This window comes from Capricornis sumatraensis, chromosome 16 (assembly GCF_032405125.1).
Source record: "Capricornis sumatraensis isolate serow.1 chromosome 16, serow.2, whole genome shotgun sequence".
In the NCBI taxonomy this organism is placed as follows: Eukaryota; Metazoa; Chordata; class Mammalia; order Artiodactyla; family Bovidae; genus Capricornis; species Capricornis sumatraensis.
The window spans coordinates 54,848,102-54,876,073 of record NC_091084.1 but is presented as its reverse complement, the minus strand read 5'-3'; the positions used below and the strand labels follow the sequence as shown (position 1 = coordinate 54,876,073).

The window sequence follows — 27,972 nt, the reverse complement described above, 5'->3', positions numbered from 1 at the left end:
GCTGCTCACAACTCTGGAGCCAGACACAACAGGTTTAAATCCCAGCTCTATTGTTAGCTGTGTGGACACAAATTAACCAATTTTTGTGTCTCAGTTTCCTCTCCTATAAAATGGGGATAATAAAGAGTACCTACTTTCTTACGGCAGCTGGGAGCACTAGTGAGTTAATACACATACAGAACTTGGAATGCTACCTGGCACAAAGTAAGTACTGAGTGTCATTACTGTCATCACTGGAAAGCGAGCAGTTCCTCACCTCCAGGTTCTCAGGGGCCTCTGGCTGAACAGAAACAAAGGAAACCTATGTAGTAACACTGCCAACAGGCACTGCTCTATTCCTTCCATCAAGACCATGACTCCATGTTTCAGATCTTCTTTCCTTTTATTGAAAAAAATTTTAGAAAATGGCAGTTAATAAAGGGCACAAACAAATCAACAGGGATATACCAGTGGAAAACATACACAACATAAAACTAAAAATGCCATTGGCTTCTTTAATTGGTTAAAAGCACAAAACGTAACAGGCAGAAAGTCTCTCTTAAACAAATTAAAAAGCTATGTTTTTTCCCTCAATTCTCCCGAAGTCAGATATATACACACCCACAAAAATGGTGTGTGAAAGGAAACTGTCATACACAAGAAGTTGTATCCTGAATTAAGGGAAACAGCTGTTGAAACAGGAATTAACATAAAAAGGTCAGCAACAGGTTAACAATTTTAAAAACTGAGTCTTCAAATGCTGCATGGCACAAAGCTATACTCTATAAAGTACTGCTAGGTATGAAGGAGGAAGTCTGTATGGTTTTTAGCAAAAATGCTTTTCCAGAAAAGCAAATCAAAACAATGCAATCAGCAGACCAAAGAGGCTATAGCTAGATATCAGAGCTACAACTTCTCATATCTGAGCTAGAAGTTTCTACTTATCCAGAATGGACTAAAATTTCAAGACAAAACAGGGACATTTTTAACATTTCTTACTTTATCCATATTAAGTTCTCGGTTTCTTTCTCCTTCACCCCTTAATTTGGCAAGATCCAGCCAAAAGACAGCTGCTTTTAGAAGCAGTTATTTTATTTTTCTTTCTGTGGCAAGACTGTCATGGAGTCTTGATATCTCAGGCTCATATGCGTCCATGACCAGAGTCCCACTGTGATCAAAAAACTTGGCAATGGACTTGGTGAACTCCGCTTCCCGTTGCTGCTTCGTTCTTCCACTGATGAAGGTCAGTTTCAGAGTGTATTTATCATCGAACCTGAGCAAAGATGACAAACCAAAAACCAAACACAGACATTCAGCCAGTAACAACAGAGCACCAAGAGTTTTTGAAGAATAGCACTGAGCAGGCTACTGGTGATGTAGGGAACATACAGCATTATCCTTTCCAAAAAAAAAAAAAAATTAGGGGACGTTCAGGATAAAAAAATCTGATTTGTAGGTGCTGCTATGTCCCCCCTGATTTAAGTACTATGTGCCTCCTTTACCTTGTCATAGACTGCTAAATCACATGGACTATCTTCTTTCACTTCTGCCCTTTACTTCGCTGTTATGGTAGAAGGGTATTGCCAGTAGACACTACTCTCCAGTCTTACCTGATTAGGTCCCATTTCTTAATACTATACTTGGGCATAAACTTTTCTGGGAAAGTCTTCCCAAATTGAGTTAGATGTCTTGCCTTTGTCATACACACACCATCCATCAGTCACTCCAAATACTCGGTGCCCATCATCTGCTAGGTCTAATGATAGGCTCCTGTGCTGTCAATGAAATTATCTATTGAAACGATAATCACATATTTGTGTTCTTTACTAGTTTCAGGGATTTTTGAGGGGAAGGATTTTGTCTTGTTTTCTATTCTTAGCCTGGCACTTGCTAGGTAATCAAATCATGATGAATAAATGAAGAACCTTTGCTTTCACAGATGTTCCCCAATTCCAGGCTGCTGGGTCCTTGCTCCGTGTAATCAACCTAGCTTCAGGTTCTGTCCTGATCCCAGGCCAGCAGTATCTTTTACTCCATGAATTCCAGAGATCCCTTTTAGCTACACCTTAAGGTATCCTGAAGGCCTTTACTATCTCCATTCATTCAAGAGGATTTATGACATCAACCCTTGTAGGCCAATGTTCCTCCCCTGCCATCCCTACCTGTTTCTGTCTCCATTTAATTAGGGCATATTCAGTGGATTGTCAGGTTGATATTACCTTTAGAGGAAGCAGATGCTTGAGCCTCAGATTTTTTCCTGCATATTTAAAAGAGGGAAAGTCCCACCCACTTTATAGGATCATTGTTAAAACAGTGCCTATCATTAACCAGTGCTCAAAAAAAAAATCATTGCTCGATAAATTGTTGTCTAGCCAGTTACTTTCCACCTGGATAGACAGGAGAAAAGGTCCTTGAATACTTTCAACACCTCAAAAAATTTTTTCAAGCTCTGCTCAACTGCTTCTAACTGATATCACAGTAATTTTTGGACTTTCGAGCCCAGTTCCATGGCTCTGATGGCAGGACACAATCTAATCTAATCTAATAGCTACTCATTGATTCAACAAATATTTATTCAGGACCAACCAGTATTCAGGACTAGGCAGTATTGGATGCTAAGGATATACATCAATGAATACAACAGACAAATCTCTCTGTCTTTTGAGACTTTCAGTGTGTGTGAGGGAACCAGCAATAAAATAAAAATTATAATGTTCTTTTAAATATGCAAAGTCGTCACTAAGCAGATGTTTGAGCATAGCCTAAAAGAAGGTGAGAGAACAAGCTATCTCGAAAAAGTATATTCCAGGCAGAATACAGTAAAGGCAAAGGCAAGCACATACCCAGAATGTCTTAACAACAGAAAGGAGGCCAATGCAAACAAAACGGAGAGGGAGAAGATGAGAGCCACAGGCTATGGTGTGTCTGCAAATGTGTGGAGGGTGCAGCTACGTAAGTATGGACTTCTAAGCTATGCTTAGGATTTTAGCTTTTCTCTGTGTGAGAGGATTTTGAGCTGAGGATTGAGTTGATCTGCCTTATGTTTTAAAAGGATCATTCTGCCCACTGTATTGGAAATAGACTATGGGCAGGGAGAACAGCTGCAGAGGTCCATTAGGACATTATTACAGTAACCTAATTGAGAGATGATGGTCAAGGTGGAGATATTAAGTGGTCAGAATGAATATAATTAGAAAGTAGAGCTGACAGAATTCACTGACAACCTATTCAAAGGACTGAGAGACAGAGGAGACAAAATGATTCCAGAGTTCTGACCTGAATAACTAGAAGGATGGAGTTGCCCTTTACTGAGATGAGGAAAACAAGGAAAAGCAGGCTTAGATGAGGGATAGCAGAGTTAGGTTTTAGATATGTTAATTCTGAGATGCTTATTAGGATCCAATGTCAAATAGAAAGCTGGGACAGTGGAGTTTGGAGAAGAGGTCTAGGATGAAACACAGATTTAGAAATCTTCACTATTACAAATGGTATTTAAAGTCCTGGAAGTCTGGCAAGGATTACACCTAGTGAGTGAATACAGACAGAAAAGAGATGCTAGGAATAGGCACTAGTGGCATTTCGAATTTAGAGAAAGGGGATAAGGAATCACAGAGGACACTAAGGAACAGACACAAAAAGATAAGAATTATAAGATTATGGTATTCTAGAAGTCTAGTTTTTCAAAAAAGTGTAACAAGGAGAGAATTATTCACTGTGTCAAATGTGACAGGTCAAACAGAATGAGGAAAGAGAACTGAAGAAAAGCAAATCCAAGAGATAATGGGAGAAGACAACAAAAGGAATAGAGAAATGAGAAGATCATGTGAGGAGGATAAGGGAAAAGAAAAGCAACTTTCTCACTTGGGACAAATTACAACTCACTTGTATGCCAGGAAAAAATGACCCAGCAGAGAGGGAAACACCAAGTAATCAGGGAGGGATAGAATCAAGTGGATGACTGGAGAGGAGGCTTCAGATAGGAACTGAGGAAGAAGGCAGTGTGAGGAGTGCTGCAGGTGGCTAAAGATGGCAGACTTCCGGCTGCTGCTCTCTCCCCAGAAACAAAAGCAGCTGACAGTGAAGTCGGGGAGGAGAGCAAGAGGTTTGAGAACAGAGAAGGTAGGAAAGACCTTCAAGGACAGTGAGAGAGTAACTGGAATATAGAAATACCACGGAAGCTAAGCTAGGTAAGGAGTAAGTGAGACAATGAAGAGAAGAGGGCCAGGGAAAAGATGGTGGGCTCAAGGATTATGGATGCCACTGGGGCTGAAGAACTGTTGGGGCAAGAGAACAAGAAAGAGACAAACTAGAAAACTATAAAGCAGTGGTTAGAGAGTGAGATATTTAAAAAATGAAATTAATTATCAATAATACCAGATATGCAGATGACAGCACTCTTATGGCAGAAAGTGAAGAGGAACTAAAAAGCCTCTTGATAAAAGTGAAAATGGAGAGTGAAAAAGTTGGCTTAAAGCTCAACATTCAGAAAACAAAGATCATGGCATCCAGTCCCATCATTTCATGGGAAATAGATGGGGAAACAGTGGAAACAGTGTCAGACTTTATTTTTCTGGGCTCCAAAATCACTGCAGATGGTGACTGCAGCCGTGAAATTAAAAGACGCTTACCCCTTGGAAGAAAAGTTATGACCAACCTAGATAGTATATTCTAAAGCAGAGACATTACTTTGCCGACTAAGGTCCGGCTAGTCAAGGCTATGGTTTTTCCAGCAGTCATGTATGGATGTGAGAGTTGGACTGTGAAGAAGGCTGCGCGCCGAAGATTTGATGCTTTTGGACTGTGGTGTTGGAGAAGACTCTTGAGAGTCCCTTGGACTGCAAAGAGATCCAACCAGTCCATTCTGAAGGAGATCAGCCCTGGGATTTCTTTGGAAGGAATGATGCTAAAGCTGAAGCTCCAGTACTTTGGCCACCTCATGCGAAGAATTGGCTCATTGGAAAAGACTTTGATGCTGGGAGGGATTGGGGGCAGGAGAAGGGGACGACAGAGGATGAGATGGCTGGATGGCATCACGGACTTGATGGACCTGAGTCTGAGTGAACTCCGGGAGATGGTGATGGACAGTGAGGCCTGGCGTGCTGCGATTCGTGGGGAAAGAGTTGGACACGACTGAGTGACTGAGCTGAACTGAATACCAAGATCTAGGGTGTCTCTCAAAGGAAGTAAGTATTTAAGACACTGTGGAAAACAAGATCATCAGAGGAGAGAAAGTAAAGCTAAGAGGCCAGCATCCTAAAACAATCATCTACTGGGATACTGAAATCACTGATTAAGCCTTCTGAAAGGAGCTATGTTAAAGAGAGTGTCAATGAACCAGGAGCCATCTCCAAGCAGAGAGAAGTGAGTCTGTATTTAACTACAAGGAGAATGAACAAGGTGGCATACTTCCTCTCCAAAGGCACCAACAATGTGGCAGTTGGTAAAAGTCAGCAGTCAAAGTGAAAAAAAAAAAATCAGAACCCTCATATAGTGCTAGCGGGACTGTAAAATGGTACAGCTGTTTTGGAAAAGAGTCTGGCAGTTCCTCAAGCAAAGAGTTACCAGACGACACAGCAATTCTTCTCCTAGGTATATGAGAAATTAAAATGTTTGTCCACATAAAAACTTACACATAAATGTTCACAGCAGCATTATTCTTAACAGCCATAAGGTGGAAACAACTCAAATGGCCCTCAACTAGTAAGTGGATTAAGAAAAATGTAGTATATCCATGCAATGGAATATTATTTGGCACAAAAAGGAATAAAATATTGATAACATGTTTGAACCTTGAAAATATTATACTAAGTGAAAGAAGCCAATTACAAAAGATCACATATTGTGTGATTCCATCTGTATGAAATATCCCAAAGAGGGAAATATATAGAGACAGAGAGCAGATTAGTGGTTACTTAAGGTTTCAGAGAATGAGGGGATAGAGAAATAACTGTTATATAAAAGGTACAGAGTTTCTTTTGGCAAGGATAAAAATGTTTTAAAGTTGACTGTGGTGATGATTGCAAAATTTTTAAAAACATTAAGAAACCATTGAACTACTTTAAATATGGTGTGGAAACTGTATTTCAGTAAGGCTGTTAAAAAATATTTAAGTCAGAATGTATACAATGAAATTAGGATGTTGCTTGGGTCTAGAATTCTCCAATTCTGCTTGAGTGCTCTGATACAGAGTATAGATTTATGACAGCTGAGACCAAAATGGCATCTATGAGTCCTGCCAGGAAATAAGAACTCTGGTGCAATATTAGAATGAAGCCCAGCTCCTCCTCACAGGCATCACCACAGGCTGGTAATGAGAGGCTGCATGGCACTGATGCTACACTTACCTTCATATATGTGAGTAATTGGAGAGGCTACTACATGCTAGAACATTACCATGTGTTTTTAGGATAGTGACTGACAGCATGAGTTCAGGCATGGGCTAAATTCACTTCTGAGCTCTATAACCATGGAAAAATTAATTAAACCCTTTGAGTTTGTGTTCTTATCTTTAAAATGGGTTGTTCTAAGGTTTAAATGAGACAATGAGGTTGGCACAATACTCAGTACATAGTAAATGCTCAACAGACACTTGCTTTCATAATTCTTGGTGTACAGCTGAACAATAAGGGGGGCAGTGTTAAGGTTGCTCACCCTCTGTACAGTTGAAAATACACACAGAACTTATAGTTACTCCTCTATATAGATGGTTCCTCTGTATCCACAGTTCCAAATATGTGGATTCAACCAATATAGATCATGCAGTACTTCAGTATTTAAATGAAAGGAAAAAACTCCATATATAAGTGGACCCATGCAGTTCAAATTCCTATTGTTCAAAAGTCAACTATGTATACCAGCTGGCAACCTAACAACAACTCTACAAGTCATTTTTACCCTCAGTTCAGTTCAGTCGCTCAGTCGTGTCCGACTCTTTGCGACCCCATGAATTGCAGCACGCCAGGCCTCCCTGTCCATCACCAACTCCCGGAGTTCACTCAGAGTCATGTCCATCGAGTCGGTGATGCCATCCAGCCATCTCATCCTCGGTCGTCCCCTTCTCCTCCTGCCCCCAATCCCTCCCAGCATCAAAGTCTTCTCCAATGAGTCAACTCTTCGCATGAGGTGGCCAAAGTACTGGAGCTTCAGCTTTAGCATCATTCCTTCCAAAGAAATCCCAGGGCTGATCTCCTTCAGAATGGACTGGTTGGATCTCCTTGCAGTCCAAGGGACTCTCAAGAGTCTTCTCCAACACCACAGTGCAAACGCATCAATTCTTCAGCGTGCAGCCTTCTTCACAGTCCAACTCTCACATCCATACATGACCACTGGAAAAACCATAGCCTTGACTAGCCGGACCTTAGTTGGCAAAGTAATGTCTCTGCTTTTGAATATACTATCTAGGTTGGTCATAACTTTTCTTCCAAGGAGTAAGCGTTTTTTAATTTCATGGCTGCAGTCACCATCTGCAGTGATTTTGGAGCCCCCAAAAATAAAGTCTGACACTGGCTCAAAGTGAGAAATAGATTTAAGGGCCTAGATCTGATAGACAGAGTGCCTGATGAACTATGGAATGAGGTTCGTGACACTGTACAGGAGACAGGGATCAAGACCATCCCCATAGAAAAGAAATGCAAAAAAGCAAAATGGCTGTCTGGGGAAGCCTTACAACTAGCTGTGAAAAGAAGAGAAGTGAAAAGCAAAGGAGAAAAGGAAAGATATAAGCATCTGAATGCAGAGTTCTAAAGAATAGCAAGAAGAGATAACAAAGCCTTCTTCAGTGATCAATGCAAAGAAATAGAGGAAAAGAACAGAATGGGAAAGACTAGAGATCTCTTCAAGAAAATTAGAGGTATCAAGGGAACATTTCATGCAAAGATGGGCTCGATAAAGGACAGAAATGGTATCGACCTAACATAAGCAGAAGATATTAGGAAGAGATGGAAAGAATACACAGAAGAACTGTACAAAAAGGATCTTCACGACCTGGATAATCATGATGGTGTGATCACTCATCTAGAGCCAGACATCTTGGAATGTGAAGCCAAGTGGGCCTTAGAAAGCATCACTACGAATAAAGCTAGTGGAGGTGATGGAATTCCAGTAGAGCTATTTCAAATCCTGAAAGATGATGCTGTGAAAGTGCTACACTCAATAAGCAAGCAAATTTGGAAAATTCAGCAGTGGCCACAGGACTGAAAAAGGTCAGTTTTCATTCCAATCCCAAAGAAAGGCAATGCAAAAGAATGCTCAAACTACCGCACAATTGCACTCATCTCACACGCTAGTAAAGTAATGCTCAAAATTCTCCAAGCTGGGCTTCAGCAATACGTGAACCGTGAACTTCCTGATGTTCAAGTTGGTTTTAGAAAAGGCAGAGGAACCAGAGAACAAACTGCTAACATCCGCTGGATCGTGGAAAAAGCAAGAGAGTTCCAGGAAAACATCTATTTCTGCTTTATTGACTATGCCAAAGCCTTTGACTGTGTGGATCACAATAAACTGTGGAAAATTTTTCAAGAGATGGGAATACCAGACCACCTGACCTGCCTCTTGAGAAATCTGTATGCAGGTCAGGAAGCAACAGTTACAACTAGACATGGAACAACAGACTGGTTCCAAATAGGAAAAGGAGTACGTCAAGGCTGTATATTGTCACCCTTCTTGTTTAACTTATATGCAGAGTACATCATGAGAAACTCTGGACTGGAAGAAACACAAGCTGGAATCAAGATTGCAGGGAGAAATATCAATAACCTCAGATATGCAGATGACACCACCCTTATGGCAGAAAGTGAAGAAGAACTAAAAAGCCTCTTGATGAAAGTGAAAGAGGAGAGTGAAAAAGTTGGCTTAAAGTTCAACATTCAGAAAACGAAGATCATGGCATCTGGTCCCATCACTCCATGGGAAACAGACGGAGAAACAGTGGAAACAGTGTCATACTTGATTTTGGGGGGCTCCAAAATCACTGCAGATGGTGATTGCAGCCATGAAATTAAAAGACGCTTACTCCTTGGAAGGAAAGTTATGACCAACCTAGATAGCATATTCAAAAGCAGAGACATTACTTTGCCGACTAAGGTCCGTCTTGTCAAGGCTATGGTTTTTCCAGCAGTCATGTATGGATGTGAGAGTTGGACTGTGAAGATGGACTGTGAAGAAGGCTGAGCACCGAAGAATTGATGCTTTTGAACTGTGGTGTTGGAGAAGACTCTTGAGAGTCCCTTGGACTGCAAGGAGATCCAACCAGTCCATTCTGAAGGAAATCAGCCCTGGGATTTTTTGGAAGGAATGATGCTAAAGCTGAAACTCCAGTACTTTGGCCACCTCATGCAAAGAGTTGACTCACTGGAAAAGACTTTGATGCTGGGAGGGATTGAGGGCAGAAGAAGGGGACGACCGAGGATGAGACGGCTGGATGGCATCACTGACTCTATGCACGCGAGTCTGAGTGAACTCTGGGAGTTGGTGATGGACAGGGAGGCCTGGTGTGCTGCGATTCATGGGGTCACAAAGAGTCAGACACGACTGAGCGACTGAACTGAACTGAAAGGCTCAACTAGTTTACCCAATATACCAAAAGTCACACAGCTATAGGTGAGCTGGAATTTGAACCCTGTTCTGGATACTCAGAAGACCTGAGGTGTCAGTTGCACAAAGTACACCTTTCACTAGTCAGAAACAGACTGAATTGTGCTTCTCTGAGTTGCCCAGTTCATTGCTTCAGGATTTCTGATTGCCTAGACTGCAGTCAGGATCACAGAAGACAAAGAAGCTAAGGTGGTTCTTCAAAGACAACTGACTTCATACCTCTGGCCTTTATAGTTTTATATATAGTTTATAGTTCTGCTCTCTAATGGCTCCATTTATTGGCGAAAAGGAAACAGAATTGTTCTTCATTCTTCCACCAAAGTTACTTTCTCCCACAATTTATCCTCAGAGCACTTCTGTGATAATACAATCTCAGAAGTGTGACAGGAAAAATCTTCTAGTTCATTCATAATACTTTCTTCACTTTATATGACTAGCACTCTGATCTGCAAAGAGTAGACATATAATAGTCTGTTGATAATGACTAAACACCCAGAGAAAATCCAACCTCAGGATTTAGGAATCTGTGAGGACAGTCATACCTTTTGAGACTGGACGACAGTTGCCAGATATCATCAGGATCCATGCCTGTAGGATCTTTCCTGTGTGCCACGAGAAAAATGCTCTTCTCCTTATATGAAGTATAAATGGTCAGGATTCCCATCATCACAAAATAGGTGCAGATAAAGTTAAGGGGAAAATACACAACATACACACAAAAGAGAAATAACACAAACTGACAGGCAAGGGCTACAAAAACTTCCATAATAGTTCTAAAGAACATAGTTTTGTCTTGCTGTAAAAACACTAAATTTTAATTACTTCGTATTCATGCTTATGTTTATTGCAAGAGACGCAAGGATCTCTCTGGTTAGTTCTGCAAAGAACATCTCAGGAAGAAAGGAAAAAGGTAGAGGGCATAAACCAACTCTCTCTCTTCTGTTCAAGGACAACATATATAAGATCCTCTATTACCCGGTTTGTCAAGACTTGTGTTCATTTCTCCATACAATAAAAAACAAATAACCACAGTGGACTTGACCACATAACTGATTTCAAGGGTGATTAAAAGAAAGGGAAACTGACTTCAAAGCAGTTTACCGAAGAGTCTCATGCTCTACTAAGTAGGCTAGATGGGCGACTACAACAGTTTAGCTTACTGTAAGAACAATTACTTCGTACATACATGTAGGCTTATTATTAAACTCAGTTTTTGACAGTACTAGCTACCGTGTTTGGGTTCTTGCGTGCCCGAAACTGGCGTAAGAACTCTGTGTACATATGTCATTTAAATAGGACAAAGTGAATAAGCTTTGGAGTAAAGTAGTCCTAAATTTGAATTCTAGTTTTTAACCAATGTAACCTCGATAAATTACTCCTTACTCCAAGGCTTAACACTGTTTCCTCTAAAATGGCAATTGAACAGACTTTTTAGAATTGTCATTAGATTTAGTGATGGTATATATACATTTTAGAGTATAGCACACAGAAGACATTTATAATGGTACTCACTACTATTGTGTATTAAAATGGTATGATTATAAAAATGGCAAGATCCTGTTTTGTTTTAAACAAGTATAACCAAACAAAAGAAATTCCATTAAGGCAGTTTCTTGGGAGGCCATATAATAAGGGTGCTGTCATTGTTCAAACCTCTTTGGAACTCCTTTGGGAACTGTCTCTAGAACCCATGGCATATTCTTCTGAACTGCCTTAATTGTGAAAAAGGTCATAATGGGTTGGTTTCTGTGATGCTGAAAAGAGTCAAGATGCAAATTCTGGGACTATGATTTGAGATCAGTTTGTACACAGAGGATGAGATGGCTGGATGGCATCACCAACTCAACTGACATTAGTCTGAACAAACTCCAGGAGATAGTGAAGGTCAGGGAAGCCTGGCTAAGTGTTTTGCTACTAGGTGCTCACACTTAACCTCTACATTAATAACTGACAGAATTAAAAATAAAATAACCATACTGAATCTAAAATATCAATAATTATAACAAATTTACAGATGCTCACGTTTCATAATGTTACATCCTAACATCAGCAGGCCCCAAGGTGAAAGTCTGTTTGTTTTTTTTTTGTAGGAAGCAGAGAAGAGTATCAGTAGAGATTTTTTTAAAAAACTGTCAGTAGAAAACAAACCTGAGCTTAAAGGATATGATATAACACACAAGGCCAGAACAGGTTTGGACTCTGGGAAGGGATGCATATAATCCCAAATCAAAGCCACGATGGCAAAGAAACAGGAGATGGTACAGATGATGAGGCGACCATCAATTAGACCAAAATTCTCCACATACTTGTACTTTTCCAGAAGTACCTAGTGAGAAGAACAAGGAACCAAGCTAGTAGGACTACTTCCCTCCTTGTACCTGCTTTTTTTCTTAATTTCCGTGATGAAAGTTATGATAATCATTTAAATGACCAAGTAGTTCTCTCCAATCAGGATTTTGCCACTCAGAGCAAAAAAAAAAAGACTAAATGTGTTTACAAAAATTGCAGAGAAAAAGCTCATCAACTTCTGACACATTTTAAATCCTTATCTTATTCTTTAGACTGAAGCTAAAATTTTCTTTTCCCTTTTAAAATAGAGAGATAATCAATCATGCATGCCTGTCCTATATTCCCTCAACCCTCTTGCCTCTAGGCAATTAATCTCAAAAACAACAGATTACTAGTTTTCTGGAATTAAAAAATTAAAGAATTTGAAGAGAAATTTGAGGTAAGTAATAATTATATTGTAACACATGCTCCCCTATATATACTGCAAGGTTCAGGAAATGCTTTCTGTCTCAATTCCTAATACTGAAAACTAAAGTCATTCCAACGCACAGAAAAAAAAAAGTCCTGCGAGAGATGTGCCATCAGTTGTACATGAACTAAAAGACACTCCCCCTCACCTCTGTCCCCAATAAAGTACCTTTTTGGCAGAATCATCCAAAGAATTTTTCACAGCTGATCCATCCCATTTGTCAATTTTAACAGGCTTATCGTCAATCTTCCACTGTAAAACAAATTGATAACCTGTGCATTAAAAGACATGGCATCTTACTAAAAGTAAAGTGAACTACTTCCTTAAGAGCATCCTCAAGTATACATAACATTTATTCTCTCTCCTGATGTTGGACAGCTAAACAACAAAACACTTGAAGATGAATTTGAAGGAAACTAGGTCACTAGAATCAGCTGGTAATCATATGATGTTGCCAGTCTCCATGCTGAAAAGTCCAATCTACAAGGGTAGAACACTGGCATGGGTTGTAGAGACTGTAGTGTGAGCTCAAATATCCCATCCCCATTATACCCAAATGTGGGAACAGAAAGGAATTCCATTTGTTCATCCTATCACTCTGTGACTACAAAACTTAGACAACATCCATCCAGACACTAACAAAAGGATGGTCTCCTTTAATACGTTTTTGTCTCCCGACATTTTACCAGCACATCTAAGTAAGAAAACAGCAGATTCAGTGTAGTCTTTTGGAAAGCACATTTTGAATTAAAAACTGAGTCCTATCACCAATTAGGTATGTGACTTTGGACAAAGCCTGCTTCGATTTCCCTCATCTGTATAGGTTTATAAAGGTTCCCAAATACTGTGCTAATTAAAGGCAAATGATTCTCTCACACACACTGCTGGTAGAAGTTCAAAAAGGTGTAACACCTACAGAAGATAACTTAGCATCTTGGATTCAACTTCCCACTTCTGGGAATTTTTCCTTATATGCACAGACATTAAATAATATACAAGGTTATTCACTGCAGCACATTTGCAACTGTAAAAATATAACTCAAGTGCTCACTTACACCGGACTGGTTAAACAAACTATGGTTCACTCAGATATCCTGAAAAGGCTAAGGGACATGGGTGGGAAGGAGACTTTTCAATGTGTACCTCTTTCATTGTTAACCATGTGAATAGATTCTGTAAATTTTTTTTTTTCTCAAATGCAAGTGATTATGTGAATGTAGGTTAAGTGAAACAGGGTACAGAAATAATCTGATAAACCTGTCTTTTTTATAGAGCATATGCCCAACTCAATTTTTTCAGATCAAGTGAACAAATATCGAGTGTCATAAAAATTACAAACAAGCAGACAATCCAAAATTCATTTCACTTTAGTATAGATTTTACTGAAGGACAGAGAAGAAATCTTAATATTGTTTAACTCTCTGAGCACAAGTTCAGAGATACTGAGGACGAGAAATAAAGAGATGGAATAAATATCTGTAAAATGTGAGATTTTAAAGGAACACAAAAAGATAATTCATCAAACTTAATTTTGTAATTCTACATGCTACTACATAGAAAAGAAAAACTACTCTGTGAAGTCTGTTGGGAGAAAATGCATGAGCTAAAACAGTCATACTTCAAGTGATTAAAACTCAAATCAAGGCTTCTCTCCTTTGTGTCTCATAAAAACAAGAATTTTCTTTGAGAAATTACTACCGGCAGCATGCTGTAATAAGATTCTAACAGCCTGCCAGCCTACAAATCAAACATGACACCTAATTTTAAAAACACAAATCGAACCAAGAAGAAATTAACAGGCTATCTAGCTAAATAGCTTGCTTATACTTACTTTAGTAAATCCCATTTTGGTAACAGCGAGCAAAAGAAGGAAACCTGTACAGCGAGAATCCATGACAGAATTTGAATTATTTATGAATGAAAGTCATTAAATCTTTTTCGGCTCATTCCAAAAAAATGATGTTCTCATAGAAACTCAGCCACACGTCACTACTTGCAGTGCATTACAGAAAAGAAACTTGCTTCCACAATTCAGAGTATAATTTCTTGGCAATTTTGGGGGATAAAATGCATTAGAAGCCATCACAATCTGTTCTAATATAGCCTAAGTTCTAATTCCACTGGTACCTAAAAGGATCTTCAATAAGTGGAACAAGAACATTTCCAGTCAATTACATGACCAAGAAAATTTATAACTGATCTCTGAAGAGATGGGAGCATCATTCATTCGGTGTACATGAAAAACCTTGGCCTATGTCAAAGCAAGAAGCATCTCTGCTGTAGCACAGAGACACATCTGGAAAAGGGGCAGGAGGGTGGACATTTTCCATCATTCTCAAAAACTGTCCATCAACTAAAATGTATGATATTCATCATGTTCTCTCCACTGCTATTCAAGGTATTTTAGAAACCATTTTCTTACCCTCACTTCTCTTCCTCAACCCTAAGAGTGAATTATCTTCCTTTGTAGTTAATAAATAAGACAAAGCAAAGGTTGGTTTCTTTTACATTGAACCTCCCAGGATAAATCACAAGAAAATTCTGTGCAGAAAAGAAATATAGATCTTAGATTGCCATCCTTAGAAAAACCTCTTGGCTGGCATGTGGAAGGTTGGCTGGTAAATGGATTCCTACACTGATATTAAAACTTTCCCCAAGTGATAAAGAGTAGCTCACTATGCCTAAACTGCTTGTATAAACAATGCGGTTTATGCTAAATACCTGTTTTTCTTCTAGGAGTCTGGAATTTTGGCACGGACCAGGGAGATGGTGCCTATTTAATCAGCCCCTTAATAAAAACTTGGGCACTGAGTCTCTAGTGAGATCCCCTGGCAGACAACACTTCACACACATCATATCACATTGTTGTTAAAGGAATTAAGCACAACCCGTGGGAATTTAGTGGGAGAGGACTCTCGACTCCTGCCCTTGATTTCCTCTGGACTTCATCCTATTCACCTTTGCCCTTTGCTGATTTTGCTTTGTGTTCATCTGCTGTAATAAATCTTACCCAAGAGTATGGCCCTGCGGGTACTTCTAGTGACTAACAGAGCAGGGCAATCCCTGGGAGCTTTGATACACAGGCAGTATTGCCAACTGAGATATAGCAGATGTGGTAACCTGGCACACAATTCCTCTTCCCCTCATTCCCTATGTATTAGAGATACATGTATATTGGGCACAATCAACAACCAGTGTTGACTAAGCTAATATTTGCACTAAGGTCATATACACACATGGTTTACAGAGTTCTGTTAAGTTATTAAAATTAAAAAAAAAAGAAAAAAAAAGAATTACCAGTCCTGCTTTCCCTCCCTTGAGACACTCCTGACCATTGTCCATTTCCCATTCCCCACAGACACTAATTTCAATTCCTTAGGCTGATTTTTGGGGTATCCACCACCCAAATCTTGGGGAAAAGTTTATAATATTATTTTCAGTGTTCAGCAGTAAGTCTTCTGACTTTTTTCACCCACCATGAAAGATGAGATTTAACCAACTGATCCCCTACCACTTTCACATTTACTTTTCCTGCTCCTCCTTCACCATCTTTTGAATATAGTTACAGTAGACCAATATTGATTTGTTATTACATAATACCTTAATTTTTGCTAGATCATTATTTGCAGTTTACAATATGATCATAAATGTTGTTCACAGATTAAGTCATGTAATAGATTAGGATTCCTTTTCTGCATAGCTTTTTGCTTTCCTTGGAGCTACTACTGTTTTCGTGGTCAGACAGTGTATTTCTCACCAATATATTCTCAAATTCTTCCCCAGTTCTTAAATCTCCTCTCAGTATTTGCAATCACATGGAGCATTCTGTGAATTTAATCTTCCTAGAGACACCTCTCTGGTAGCCTTCTGACCTGCTTCAGTCTAGGTGGCCTTCTTTCCAGGCCCACTGTGTCACTGTCATCCTGGAGCCTCCCTTTACCATCTCTGAGGGTCCCTTAACCTCCTCTTGAGCTGATCCCCCTTTCCTTAGATGCCATGTCTTACTCTTTGCCTGGTTTACTATTCCAGCCTCCGTCCATTATCCCCATCCCTCTCCTGCTATCCAAATTCATATACTGAAATCCTAAACCAGAATGTGATGGTTTTAGGAGGTGGTAATTAGGTCATGAGGGGCTTCACGAAAGGGACTAATGCCTTGATAAAAAGACATGAGAGTTTGCTTCTACTGTTTTCCACTATGTGAGGATACAAGAAGGTTGTCTGCAAGTAGTTAAGAAGGCTGTCACCAGATGCAACCATACTGGCACTGGATCTCAGACTTCCCAGCCTCAAAACTGTGAGAAATAAATTTATGGTATTTTTATTAGAGCAGCCCAAACTGACTAGCATCCTCTTTTTACAGATAACATTAATGGTCTAAGAAATTTGCCCAAGGTGAAAGCTAGAAAGTAGTAAAGCTGGGACCTAATCAAGTTCTCATGATTTCAAAACCTGTACTCTTTCATTACTTTACACTGCTTCCCACAAAATACAAGGAAAGGAATTATTAGCCATCAAAACCAAAAGGAAACAGATCTCTGAAGTGACAGTCACATAAAGTATCTTGACTTTTATCTAATAAGTTATAGCTAATAACTTAAGAAAAGCTTAAAAAGATTTTAATATTAATATGCCAACAAAACCTATAGGATATAAAATATTTGGAATTTTCCATTTTCCTCCATTTGAAACCAATTGCTATTTGGCTGAAAATATGGTTCAAAAAGTCCTATCTTAAATAAATCACTTCCCTGCCACTATCAACACAACACACTTTATCAAGCCAGCATATCTGATATCAAACCTTGATGATGAACCATTCACAAAATTTAGGCATTTGATGGCTTTTAGAGAACATTACAAAGATTCAACTTCAGTTATGATTCTCCACTGCAAATTTGAATTAAAAAATTTTAGTACAGTGAAAACTGAAGTAAAGTTACGCAGTGATAAAGATCTCAGTGGATTTCTTCATAAGTTCCTTGGCCTGACAACTGGGCAGTAAGACTCAAAGGATTCCTCAATTCACACTGAAGAGATGAGGATACCAGAGGTAAACTGTGTCAATAGAAGGACCCTGCTCTGATTTTAAAGGAACTCTAAGAAATATTAACTTTTTATTAATATTGGCTTGAAGAAAGATTAATAGACCTTTTTTCTCCCTTCTTTGGCCTCTCTTAGACAGTGGCTGCAGGCTGCAAAGACAGAAGGTAGTAGGAGATGTGGCACGTGACAGAGGGAGCATATCCTAGATGACCTTATCCACTGGGTTAAGGGACTTGAGACTTTATTCTGAAACAAGCAATGGAGAATATTTTAAGCAGATGAACAATACAACCAATCTGTGTTTTTTTTTAAAGTCATTTTTAGAGGCAACTTAGCAAAAGGTCTGGAGGGGAGTAACACTGGAGATAAACTTATCAGATGGGGCCCGATTTAGATGCAGGCTTGAATTAGAGCAGCAGCAGGGGGATGAAAAGGGAATATTTATGAGGTACAACTGGCAGGACTTACTATCAGACTAGGTACATAAAATGTGAAAGAGAAAAGACAGAGGTGACCACTCAACTAGAATTTGGGCTTAGATAACTAAGTGGTCATGTTGTTTTCCAAGAGAAGGAACGCAGCAGGAAAGATGAGAAATACCCATTTTGCATATGCTGAGTTTGAGATGTTTAAGCTCTACAGTTAATAGTGATTTCAGAATTTTCTAAACCAAAATAAGATTATGAAAACGTATGGCAGACTAAGAAGCTGATATACTATTTGAGTTGAAAATAACACACCCCTACCTCTCACATGTACACATTTGCAAAAAGATCACAAAGCAGTAAGTTCAAAATAAGAAAAACTTCAATTTGGGGAGCAAATGATGTTCGTCTTGAGGAAGCTTCAGTTCAGTCGCTCAGTCGTGTCCAACTCTTTGCGACCCCATGAATGTCAGCCCATGATGGGCTTCCCTGTCCATCACCAACTCCTGGAGTTTACTCAAACTCATGTCCATCGAGTCGGTGATGCCATCCAGCCATCTCATCCTGTCGTCCCCTTCTCCTCCTGCCCCCAATCCCTCCCAGCATCAAGGTCTTTTCCAATGAGTCAAATCTTCGTGTAAGATGGCCAAAGTATCGGAGTTTCAGCTTCAGCATCAGTCCTTCCAATGAACACTCAGGACTGGTCTCCTTTAGGATGGACTGGTTGGATTTCCTTGCAGTCCAAGGGACTCTCAAGAGTCTTCAACACCACAGTTCAAAAGCATCAAATCTTCGGTGCTCAGCTTTCTTCACAGTCCAACTCTCACATCCATACAGGACCACAGGAAAAACCATAGCCTTGACTAGACGGATCTTTGTTTACAAAGCGAAAGTCTCTGCTTTTTAATATGCTGTCTAGGTTGGTCATAACTTTCTTTCCAAGGAGTAAGCGTCTTTTAATTTCATGGCTGCAATTACCATCTGCAGTGATTTTGGAGCCCAAAAATATAAAGTCTGACACTGTTTCCACTGTTTCCCCATCTATTTGCCATGAAGTGATGGGACCAGATGCCATGATCTTTGTTTTCTGAATGTTGAGCTTTAAGCCGACATTTTCACTCTCCTCTTTCACTTTCATCAAGAGGCTTTTTAGTTCCTCTTCACTTTCTGCCATAAGGGTGGTGTCATCTGCATATCTGAGGTTACTGATATTTTTCCTGGCAATCTTGATTCCAGCTTGTGCTTCTTCCAGCCCAGCGTCTTTCATGATGTACTCTGCATTTAAGTTAAATAAGCAGGGTCACAATATACAGCCTTGACGTACTCCTTTTCCTATTTGGAACCAGTCTGTTGTTCCATGTCCAGTTCTAACTGTTGCTTCCTGACCTGCATATAGGTTTCTGAAGAGGCAGGTCAGGTAGTATTCCCATCTCTTTTAGAATTTTCCACAGTTTATTGTGATCCATAGTCAAAGACTTTGGCATAGTCAATAAAGCAGATGTTTTTCTGGAACTCTCTTGCTTTTTCGATGATCCAGCGGAATTGGCAATTTGATCTCTGGTTCCTCTGCCTTTTCTAAAACCAGCTCGAACATCTGGAAGTTCATGGTTCACGTATTGCTGAAGCCTCTTACTATCATCTAATTTAGAGTACAATTCAGCAATACCAAGATATCTCAAAAAGAGATATTTCAGCTCCTGGTAACATAACCTTCAATTTCCATCTTTTTTTTCTTTTTTAATAAAAATGGCCAATAAATACTGCAAAAAAATTACTTCTGAATAGTGGCTTATTACTGTCTATAGTTATCGCTAGAGTTAAGTTGTAGGTTAGAAATTACCATGTTAATTATGAGCATGAACATTAATGGCAACACCAGAGTAAGTGGAGCTAAGTAAGTGGAAGTTAAGTAAGTGGAGCTAAGTAAGCAGAGGTAAGTAGACTGGCTCCAGCTACGGCAAGTAGGCACTGAGACATATAAATCTGGGGCTCAGAACAGAGGTCTATATTGAAAACATAAATGTGGAAGTCATTAATTTACATACAGTATTTAAGCCAGGACACTGTGTATCTCCTTGGGATGTGTACATAGACAGAGCCAGGGGCTTGCCAGTATTTCCAGGTCAGGAAAAAAAATAACAACAGTAACAGAAAACATAGATCATGGCATCCGGTCCCATCACTCCACGGGAAATAGATGGGGAAACAGGGGAAACAGTGGAAACAGTGTCATAATTTATTTTGGGGGGCTCCAAAATCACTGCAGATGGTGACTGCAGCCATGAAATTAAAAGACACTTACTCCTTGGAAGAAAAGTTATGAGCAACCTAGAAAGCATATTCAAAAGCAGAGACATTACTTTGCCGACTAAGGCCCGTCTAGTCAAGGCTATGGTTTTTCCAATAGTCATGTATGGATGTGAGAGTTGGACTGTGAAGAAGGCTGAGCACCGAAGAATTGATGCTTTTGAACTGTGGTGTTGGAGAAGACTCTTGAGAGTCCCTTGGACTGCAAAGAGATCCAACCAGTCCATTCTGAAGGAGATCAGCCCTGGGATTTCTTTGGAAGGAATGATGCTAAAGCTGAAACTCCAGTACTTTGGCCACCTCATGCGAAGAGTTGACTCACTGGAGAAGACTTTGATGCTGGGAGGGATTGGGGGCAGGAGGAGAAGGGGACGACAGAGGATGAGATGGCTGGATGGCATCATTGACTCGATGGACATGACTCTGAGTGAACTCCGGGAGTTGGTGATGGACAGCGAGGCCTGGAGTGCTGCGATTCATGGGGTCGCAGAGTCGGACACGACTGAGCGACTGAACTGAACTGAAGTGAACAATAAAGACAAATAAGTGGAGGAGGAAAACCAGGGCAAGTGGCGTTCTAAAAGCCACACAAAGAAAATATTTCAAGAAAGAACTGATCAATGAATCATATACTCAAGATCAGGTAATAAGAAAAACCACTATTGAGATCTGACAAGATCGAGGTCAGAACAGAGAAATGGTGCAGGCAACAGCTAAAACAGGGAGCCGGGCTGTCAGAGGTTATTAACATCTATGATACCACTGTGTTATACAGTGATGATTAAGTAGTTAAAAAAAAATAACTTGATGCTTTAAAGATTACTCCATAAATGCTATAAAAAGAATGAGTTTTAAAAACAGATCTAATTCATGTATCAGAAAACTCATCATATAAAAATGTGCAGTGGTTTTTATTCTTTTCACAACATTATGCAACCATCAACATCTAATTCCAAAACACTGTCATCATCCCCAAAAGAAACTCCATACCCATAAACAGTTATTCCAGTTACCACGACCCCACTCCCAGCCTTGGCAACCACTACTTTCTGTTTGCATGATCTGCCTATTCCAGACATTTCTTATCTATGGAATCATATAATATGTGGCCTATTGCGATTAGCTTTTCTCATTTAGTATATTTTCAAGGTTCATCTGTATTGTGTCATGTGTCAGTGTCTCATTCCTTTTTATGGCCAGATAATACTTCGCGCCATGGATATACCACACTTTTATGGCTTGCTTCCACCTTTTAGCTATTGTGAATAATGCTGCTATGATCAAGTTTTTGTGTAGACACATTTTCAGTTCTCTTGAGTTCATAACTAGGAGTGGGACATGCTGAGTTATAACTTTTTCATCATTTTACATTTCCATCAGAAATGCAGGAGGGTCCCAATATCTCCATATCCTCACCAAAAATGGTTATTTTTCTTTTTTTACGATAGCCATCCTAGTGGCTTCTCATTGCAGTTTTGATTTGCATTCTTTAGTAACTAATGGTGTTGAGATCTTTTCATGTGCTTACTGACCATTTGTATTAATAGATCTTCTATGAAGAAAAGTCAATTCACAGCCTTTATTCTTTTCAAAATTGGTTTGTCTTTTTTATTATCAAGTTATAAGACACTTTATATAGTCTAGATCCTAGACCCTTATCAGATATATGACTTGCAAATATCTTCTCTCATGCTGTGGACTGTCTTTTCACTTTCGTGCTAATGTCCTTTGATATGAAAAACTTTTTTGATGAATCAAAAATAATGAGTTTTGACATGCTTTTTAAGTTTGGTTTGCAAAATGCGATTAAAAGTCTGCATCTTATTTCTTTAAACACAAACACAGGCATCACAGTAGTGCCATAAAACTGTTCACTCTGTCAGAGCTTGGTTAGGGTACAGGCATACTACCCTGTTCAAGTTTGGCAAGCAAAGATCCCACTGAACAGAGCAGAAGAGTATATATGACCTGTCTAAGGATGCATGGCTGGTGGGTGACAAAGCCACGGCTTCAGCCTAGGTCTTCCAACTTCAAATCAGATGCTCTTTCCACTACTGTATTAGCTAGAACATGGTCTGCTCCAGTATGAAAGACAATGTGCTAAGTAAGGTAGAGTACTGGATTAAGAGTTGGGCAGCCAGGTTCTAGAACTGTAACTGATTGTGTGGTCTTGGATAAACCACTTCATCTTCCCCTCTCCAACTGTATCAATGTCTGTATGTATGTCTCTAAAATGAGGAGGCTGGAACAGATGAACTTCAAGGTCTCTTCAATACAAACACTTTAGAGAAATCACTACTGATTAAGCAGAATAGTTGAAAATCAAACAAGAAAAAAAAAAATCTTTAAATGTCCAAATCACAAGGGATTTAAAAAGTCATCTAAGACAGACGTTCTCAACCTGGATGTAACTGTTAAAATGTAAAAGAAAAAAATAAATAAATAGCTATGTGTGAAACCATGCAGCTGTCCAGGCCCCACCCCCAGAGAACCTGATTCGGTTCTGGGATGTGGTCCAGAAGTTTGTATTTTTAACTGAAATCTCAAGAGGGTCTGATGCAAATAGTCTTCATTACACGTTACAAAAAATATTATCTAAGAAGTGAAATCCAGAGAAACTAGCTAGTTAGTGGCAGCTGTTTCGTTCAATGTTTACTATGTACCAGAAACCAAGGTAAAAACTATTATTATCCTCACTTTACAGATGAGGAAACTGAGATACAAAGAGATTTATTAATTTGCCCAAGAACACATTTCTGATAAGTGGCAGAGCAAGAATTCAAAGCCAGCCAGCCAGCCTGGCACCAGAACCTATATTCTCAACTACGAAGATATAAAAACTCTGTGTTAAGATCAGGTTGACAGTTCAGCCAGGAGCCAGAAATCCACATACAAAGTTAAAAGGGCTGGGTACAGCCTCTAAAAAGCATATTTTAATACCACACGTCAATTTTAATAGCCAAAAAATCCAGCCAGGAGACAGAAATCTGGCTATGAGATTAAAATCTGGATACAGTTCTAAAAAGCATGCTTTAATAGTGTAGTAGTGTCAGTCACTCAGTCAAGTCCAACTCTTTGCGACCCTATGGACTGCAGCCCACCAGGCTCCTCTGTGCGTGGGATTTTCCAGGCAATACTGGAGTGTGTTGCCATTTCCTCCTCTAGGGGATCTTCCTGACCCAGGGATCAAACCCGGGTCTCCCACAGTGCAAGCCAGATTCTTTACTGTCTGAGCTACCATGGAAGCTCTGGTGCTTTAATACCACATGTCAATTTTAACAGCCAAAGCAAATTAAGTAAACAAATTTTTTTTATAGCCTGCTACACAGAACAAAATACTTTGATGCATTTTGGGGAAATAAGTTATCACAATGATCTAAGTTATTCTGTGATGGAAGCCGGAAAGTTATATTTGCATATCTATTTTTAAGATCAGGAAGCTAGAATTGCTTTGTTCTCCAAGTCAGTTTCAAAGGACCAGAAACTCACATCTGTTTAGGGAAAACTAGAAACACATTTGCATTTCTTTATTACATTTCTTCACAGCAAATAAAACCACAGCTGCAAGAAATAAAAACCCTCCAAAAAAGAAATCGAATTAAAGAAATGTAAAGTAACAGCCCCTCATTTTCTCCATGTTCTCTTCCACAGTCCCTGGTTTTCAGACAGTTAGAAGCACCATCCTCTAAGGCAGTTTCTGAAGACTAGGGTGGCAGATATGAAGTTTTCTCTTTGCTAAATTCAATGCTTCAAGTACTTACTCTATGTTGATCACCACAGAGAACCTCTCATGGGAAAGTGACATACTAATTGGGGGCAGGATACAAAACAATATGTCACATTAAGTGACAGCTAAATTCCCATTGCAATAAATGCTAAAGACTTCAGAGGAAGAACAACTCAATGTAAGGCTGAAATCAAGGTTTCCAAGTAAAAACACCTAAACAGCTCCTGATTTATTCTCTCTCTCCTCGGCACCTCACTTCTTGCTTAATTCTGCCAACGTTCTCTTTTGTGAAGCCTTTCATCTATCTCTGCTAGCAAGTTAGGGTTCTCCTCACCTTGTCGTTCTGTTTTTATAGCCCTTTACAAAGACCATATAGCAATTTATTATATGACAATATTCACAGTAAGCCACAATTATGTACGGGCATCCACACTGTTTATATGAGGAAATTTAAGTTCAGTAATACCACATAACTTATCCAACATCATATAGTTTTCAACATGCTGCACTAGAATTCAAACATGTCTTTCTTTTTGTATTAAAACCTATAGCAGTATGGTATGAGGCCTATAAGAAGACTTTTAAATTCTACCACTCCCAGCTATCTGAATGATTCTTCCAAAACCAGTTAATATATTAGACTCAAAAACCTTCAGCAGGCTCCCTACTCCTACTTCAGGCAATCCATCCATACCATTCTCTATCTGATTCCAGTCAGTCAACGGAGTACCTAAGAAACAACAGGCATCAACCACACAGCTTTGTTCAAGGACATTTTTACCTGGTATGCCATCTGTCTCTCAAAATAAGGTCCCAGCTCCACCAGGGCTCCCACCCCTTTTCAAATGGATCTCAGGGATCATTCTCTCTCTCATGTTAACTTCGTAAAAAGTGCCTAAGTGAATGCCAAATTCTTTTATGTTCAGTATTTTGGACTTACACTCTGCTATACTGAGTATTTTCTGACAGCAGGATTTTTTATTTTTTTTCCTCTGCCATTACATGTCTGAATTAGATACTCTTAAGGTACAGAGGTCATTCATGCGTATTATCTGATTCTCCCCCAAACTCTAATATTTCAGGTGAAGAAAGGAAAACAGTGACGTTAAATGACTTGTTCATCTTCATGTTACTTTTCAGTAATCACTGCCTTAGCAGACTGTCCATGCTTAATATCTGCTTGAAGTGGAGGAAAAAGCAAGAGCACTCAATGGAACAGAATGAACACAAGCCATGAGGTGCTCACCCAGCAAGAAAACAATTCCCAGTGACCATCAATCCTCAATACTTTCATATAGCTTGGAGCAATTTCCCATCTCAACTGCTGGACAGGAACAGGACAGAACATGTTCCTATCTCTTAAAGGTTAAGAGTGTGTATATGTATGTGTGCTCAGTCACGTCTGACTCTTCGGGACCCCATGGATTGTAGCCTGCCAATGAGATTTAGCAGGAAACCCCATCTATCTATGGGATTTCCCAGGCAAAGAATACTAGAATAGTATTTCCTACTCCAGGGAGCCTTCCTGACCCAGGGACTGAACCTGAGCCTCTTGTGTCTCCTGCACTGGCAAGAGGATTCTTTACCACTGTGCCACCTGGGAAGCCCTAAAAGGGTGCTGTACTTAGTCGCTAAGTCGTGTCCAACTTTTGCGACCCCATGGACTGTAGCCCGCCAGGCTCCTCTGTCCATGCAATTCTCCAGGTAAGAATACTGGAGTGGGTTGCCATGCCCTCCTCCAGGGGATCTTCCTAACCCAGGGATCAAACCCAGGTCTCCCGCATTCCAGGCAGATTCTTTACCATCTGAGCCACCAGGGAAGCCCATGTAATTAAAAACCAATGACACCCAGAAAGAGAAGCAAAAAGATCTGGATAGGAACCCCTCAATATGATCACCTATTCATTTCTTAAGCACTCAGCAGGTGTTAAAGACACATGAGTCTGAAAGCTGTTTTCAATTACAAGTTAACAATCCTGACTATGTTAAAATCCCCAAGCTTATCATTTCTCATCAAACTGACCCAGGACCTTACAATGAGAAAACTGGAAGAAACCTTAGAATACATTCATTTTACAGATAAGGAAATAAGACACAGGAAGAACAAGCACATTTCAAGGTCACGCAACTGGGCAGAAGCAGTACTAGGATCCAGATCTCCACGCAACTGTTTCTTTCAAAATGCTATGTAAAGGGCAAGAAAGGCCAACTCAGGAAAATTTTTCTTTTATCCCTGTTGCTAGATCCGCATTAAAAAAAAAAGAAAGAAAAGAAAAAACTGGATGGAGAAGAGGGGAAAAGAGGTCAGCGTGAACAGGTAGCAAGCTTATGCATTCTATTCACCCAGGACACATTCACCTGGCCCGGTAGCAGGCGAGAAGGAGGGGGAGGAGGTACGAGGTGGGGGGTGTAGAAGGAAAAGAAAAAAAAAAAAAAAGATAAATCTTAAAGACTTCCGGTTAGGCCGTAGGAGAAGTCGGTACTCGAAGTTCAGTATTCGGGTATCGGGATAAAACGCCTAAAAACTTCAGGAAGCAAAAACCCAAGAGCACTCTGGAATCTGTAGCAGCATGCAAGTGTGGCCGTCGTGGTGGGGAGCTTGGAGACTATACTAACTTCGAAGAGTTGCTTTCATTCAGTCGAGACTCAATCTTCCCTGTCCGTGAAATGAGCAGATTCAACAGTGGCCCCCCAGCACCACCGAGGAAAAGCAATGGCCGCTCTGAAATGTGGGAATAATCAAATTATCTTAAGAAGCTATAGTGGCCGGCATTTAGGAGGAACACTTCCCAGAAGGAAAAAAGTCCTCAAGAGGAGAGAGCCCAGGTTTGAGGTATGTAGGGAGCTGGCTACAAGCGCAAGTTAAGGTTCCCACGGTGGGCCAACGAGAACTCCCTCTGAGAAGCCGCAGAAGAAAAGGGGGGCGAGGATGGGAAGAAGGACTCGCTGCCTCCCTGGAGTTCCCCAGGCCTCGACTGTCCCCAAGGATCGACTTCTCACCTTGTCCAGTAAACCGCTACGGCTACTGCCTGTCCCGCAGCCGGAGCCACCGCCAGCCCCACTACTGCCTCCGCCACCACCGGCTCTCCCGCCCTGAGAAGCCGCCGCCGCCATCTTGCTTGCCTCTGCGTTTCCCTCCTCTCCTAAACTTGTCCGAAGCCGATTGGCTGAAACTGACGGCGTGACGTACTGCGCGGAGTCCATCGGGATCCGTAGTTGGGGCTGGCTGACGCGAAGTTGCCAGCGGAAGTGGCCGCGAGGCTTGCCGGGACTTGTAGTAATTAGAAGCTCCAGCCATCGGTTGCCGCCTTCTCGGCCGGCCGCCGCGTCGCGGTTACTAAGGGGTGGAGAAGGTAGTGGCAGGCGCCACGGTGGAGCGGCTCCGAGATTCCCGGGAGGCTCGGAGGCGCGCATCCCGCCCGACCGGGACGTCGCCCCCGCGGACATCTCGGAGGCGGAAGCGACGCCGGAGGCAGGTGCGGCTGGAAACTTAGTTTGCGTGAGGGGTTAGAGTCTCCGCCGCTCCACTTGTAGTGTTTCCCAAAGATGGGGTAGGAGCTCGTCCTTATCCTTTTTTAGCCTTGTTACTGCACTTACTGGTTTTCTGGTGACTGTCATCTTAGCTGTGACTGTCATCTTATCTTCGTGATAAAGAGAACTCACAGTCACTGAGTGCCTGTTGCCTACCAGTCGCTGTCTTAAGTGCCTATATATCCATCCTCTTTTAGTCCCCTGACGAAACAGTTAGATGAGGAAACTTAGGAAATTAACCAAAGCCAGATAGCATGTATCAGAACCTAGTTTAGCAGCCAGGTGTTTGTGTCATCGAACCCGTGCCATGCTCCCTTTGTTACCACCAGGGGTCTTTGGACTCTAATCAATAGGAATTGATAAGAGGCCAGGCAAGGAATTCAGGCAAGATTTTATTGGGACTCCACTTGCAGCAGGCTTCCCTGATAGCTCAGTTGGTAAAGAATCCGCCTGAGTTGGAGGAGACCCCTGTTCGATTCCTGGGTTGGGAATATCCCCTGGAGAAGGGAAAGGCTACCCACTCCAGTATTCTGGCCTGGAGAATTCCACGGACTGTGTAGTCCATGGGGTCGCAAAGAGTCGGACACGACTGAGCGACTTTCACTTTC

At 40.6% G+C, this 27,972-nt stretch overlaps 1 protein-coding gene across 1 annotated transcript; it reads right to left on the bottom strand.

The window, feature by feature from the left end:
* Positions 1 to 421: 421 nt before the first annotated feature.
* Positions 422 to 26,972, bottom strand: SPCS2 (signal peptidase complex subunit 2). Its single transcript, XM_068988425.1, has 5 exons — positions 26,834 to 26,972; positions 12,497 to 12,580; positions 11,736 to 11,896; positions 10,113 to 10,247; positions 422 to 1,252 (listed from the first exon to the last, which is right to left on the bottom strand). The coding sequence occupies exons 1-5, from the start codon at positions 26,945 to 26,947 to the stop codon at positions 1,066 to 1,068; spliced, it is 681 nt and encodes a 226-aa protein (XP_068844526.1). The 5' UTR covers positions 26,948 to 26,972; the 3' UTR covers positions 422 to 1,065.
* Positions 26,973 to 27,972: the final 1,000 nt, after the last annotated feature.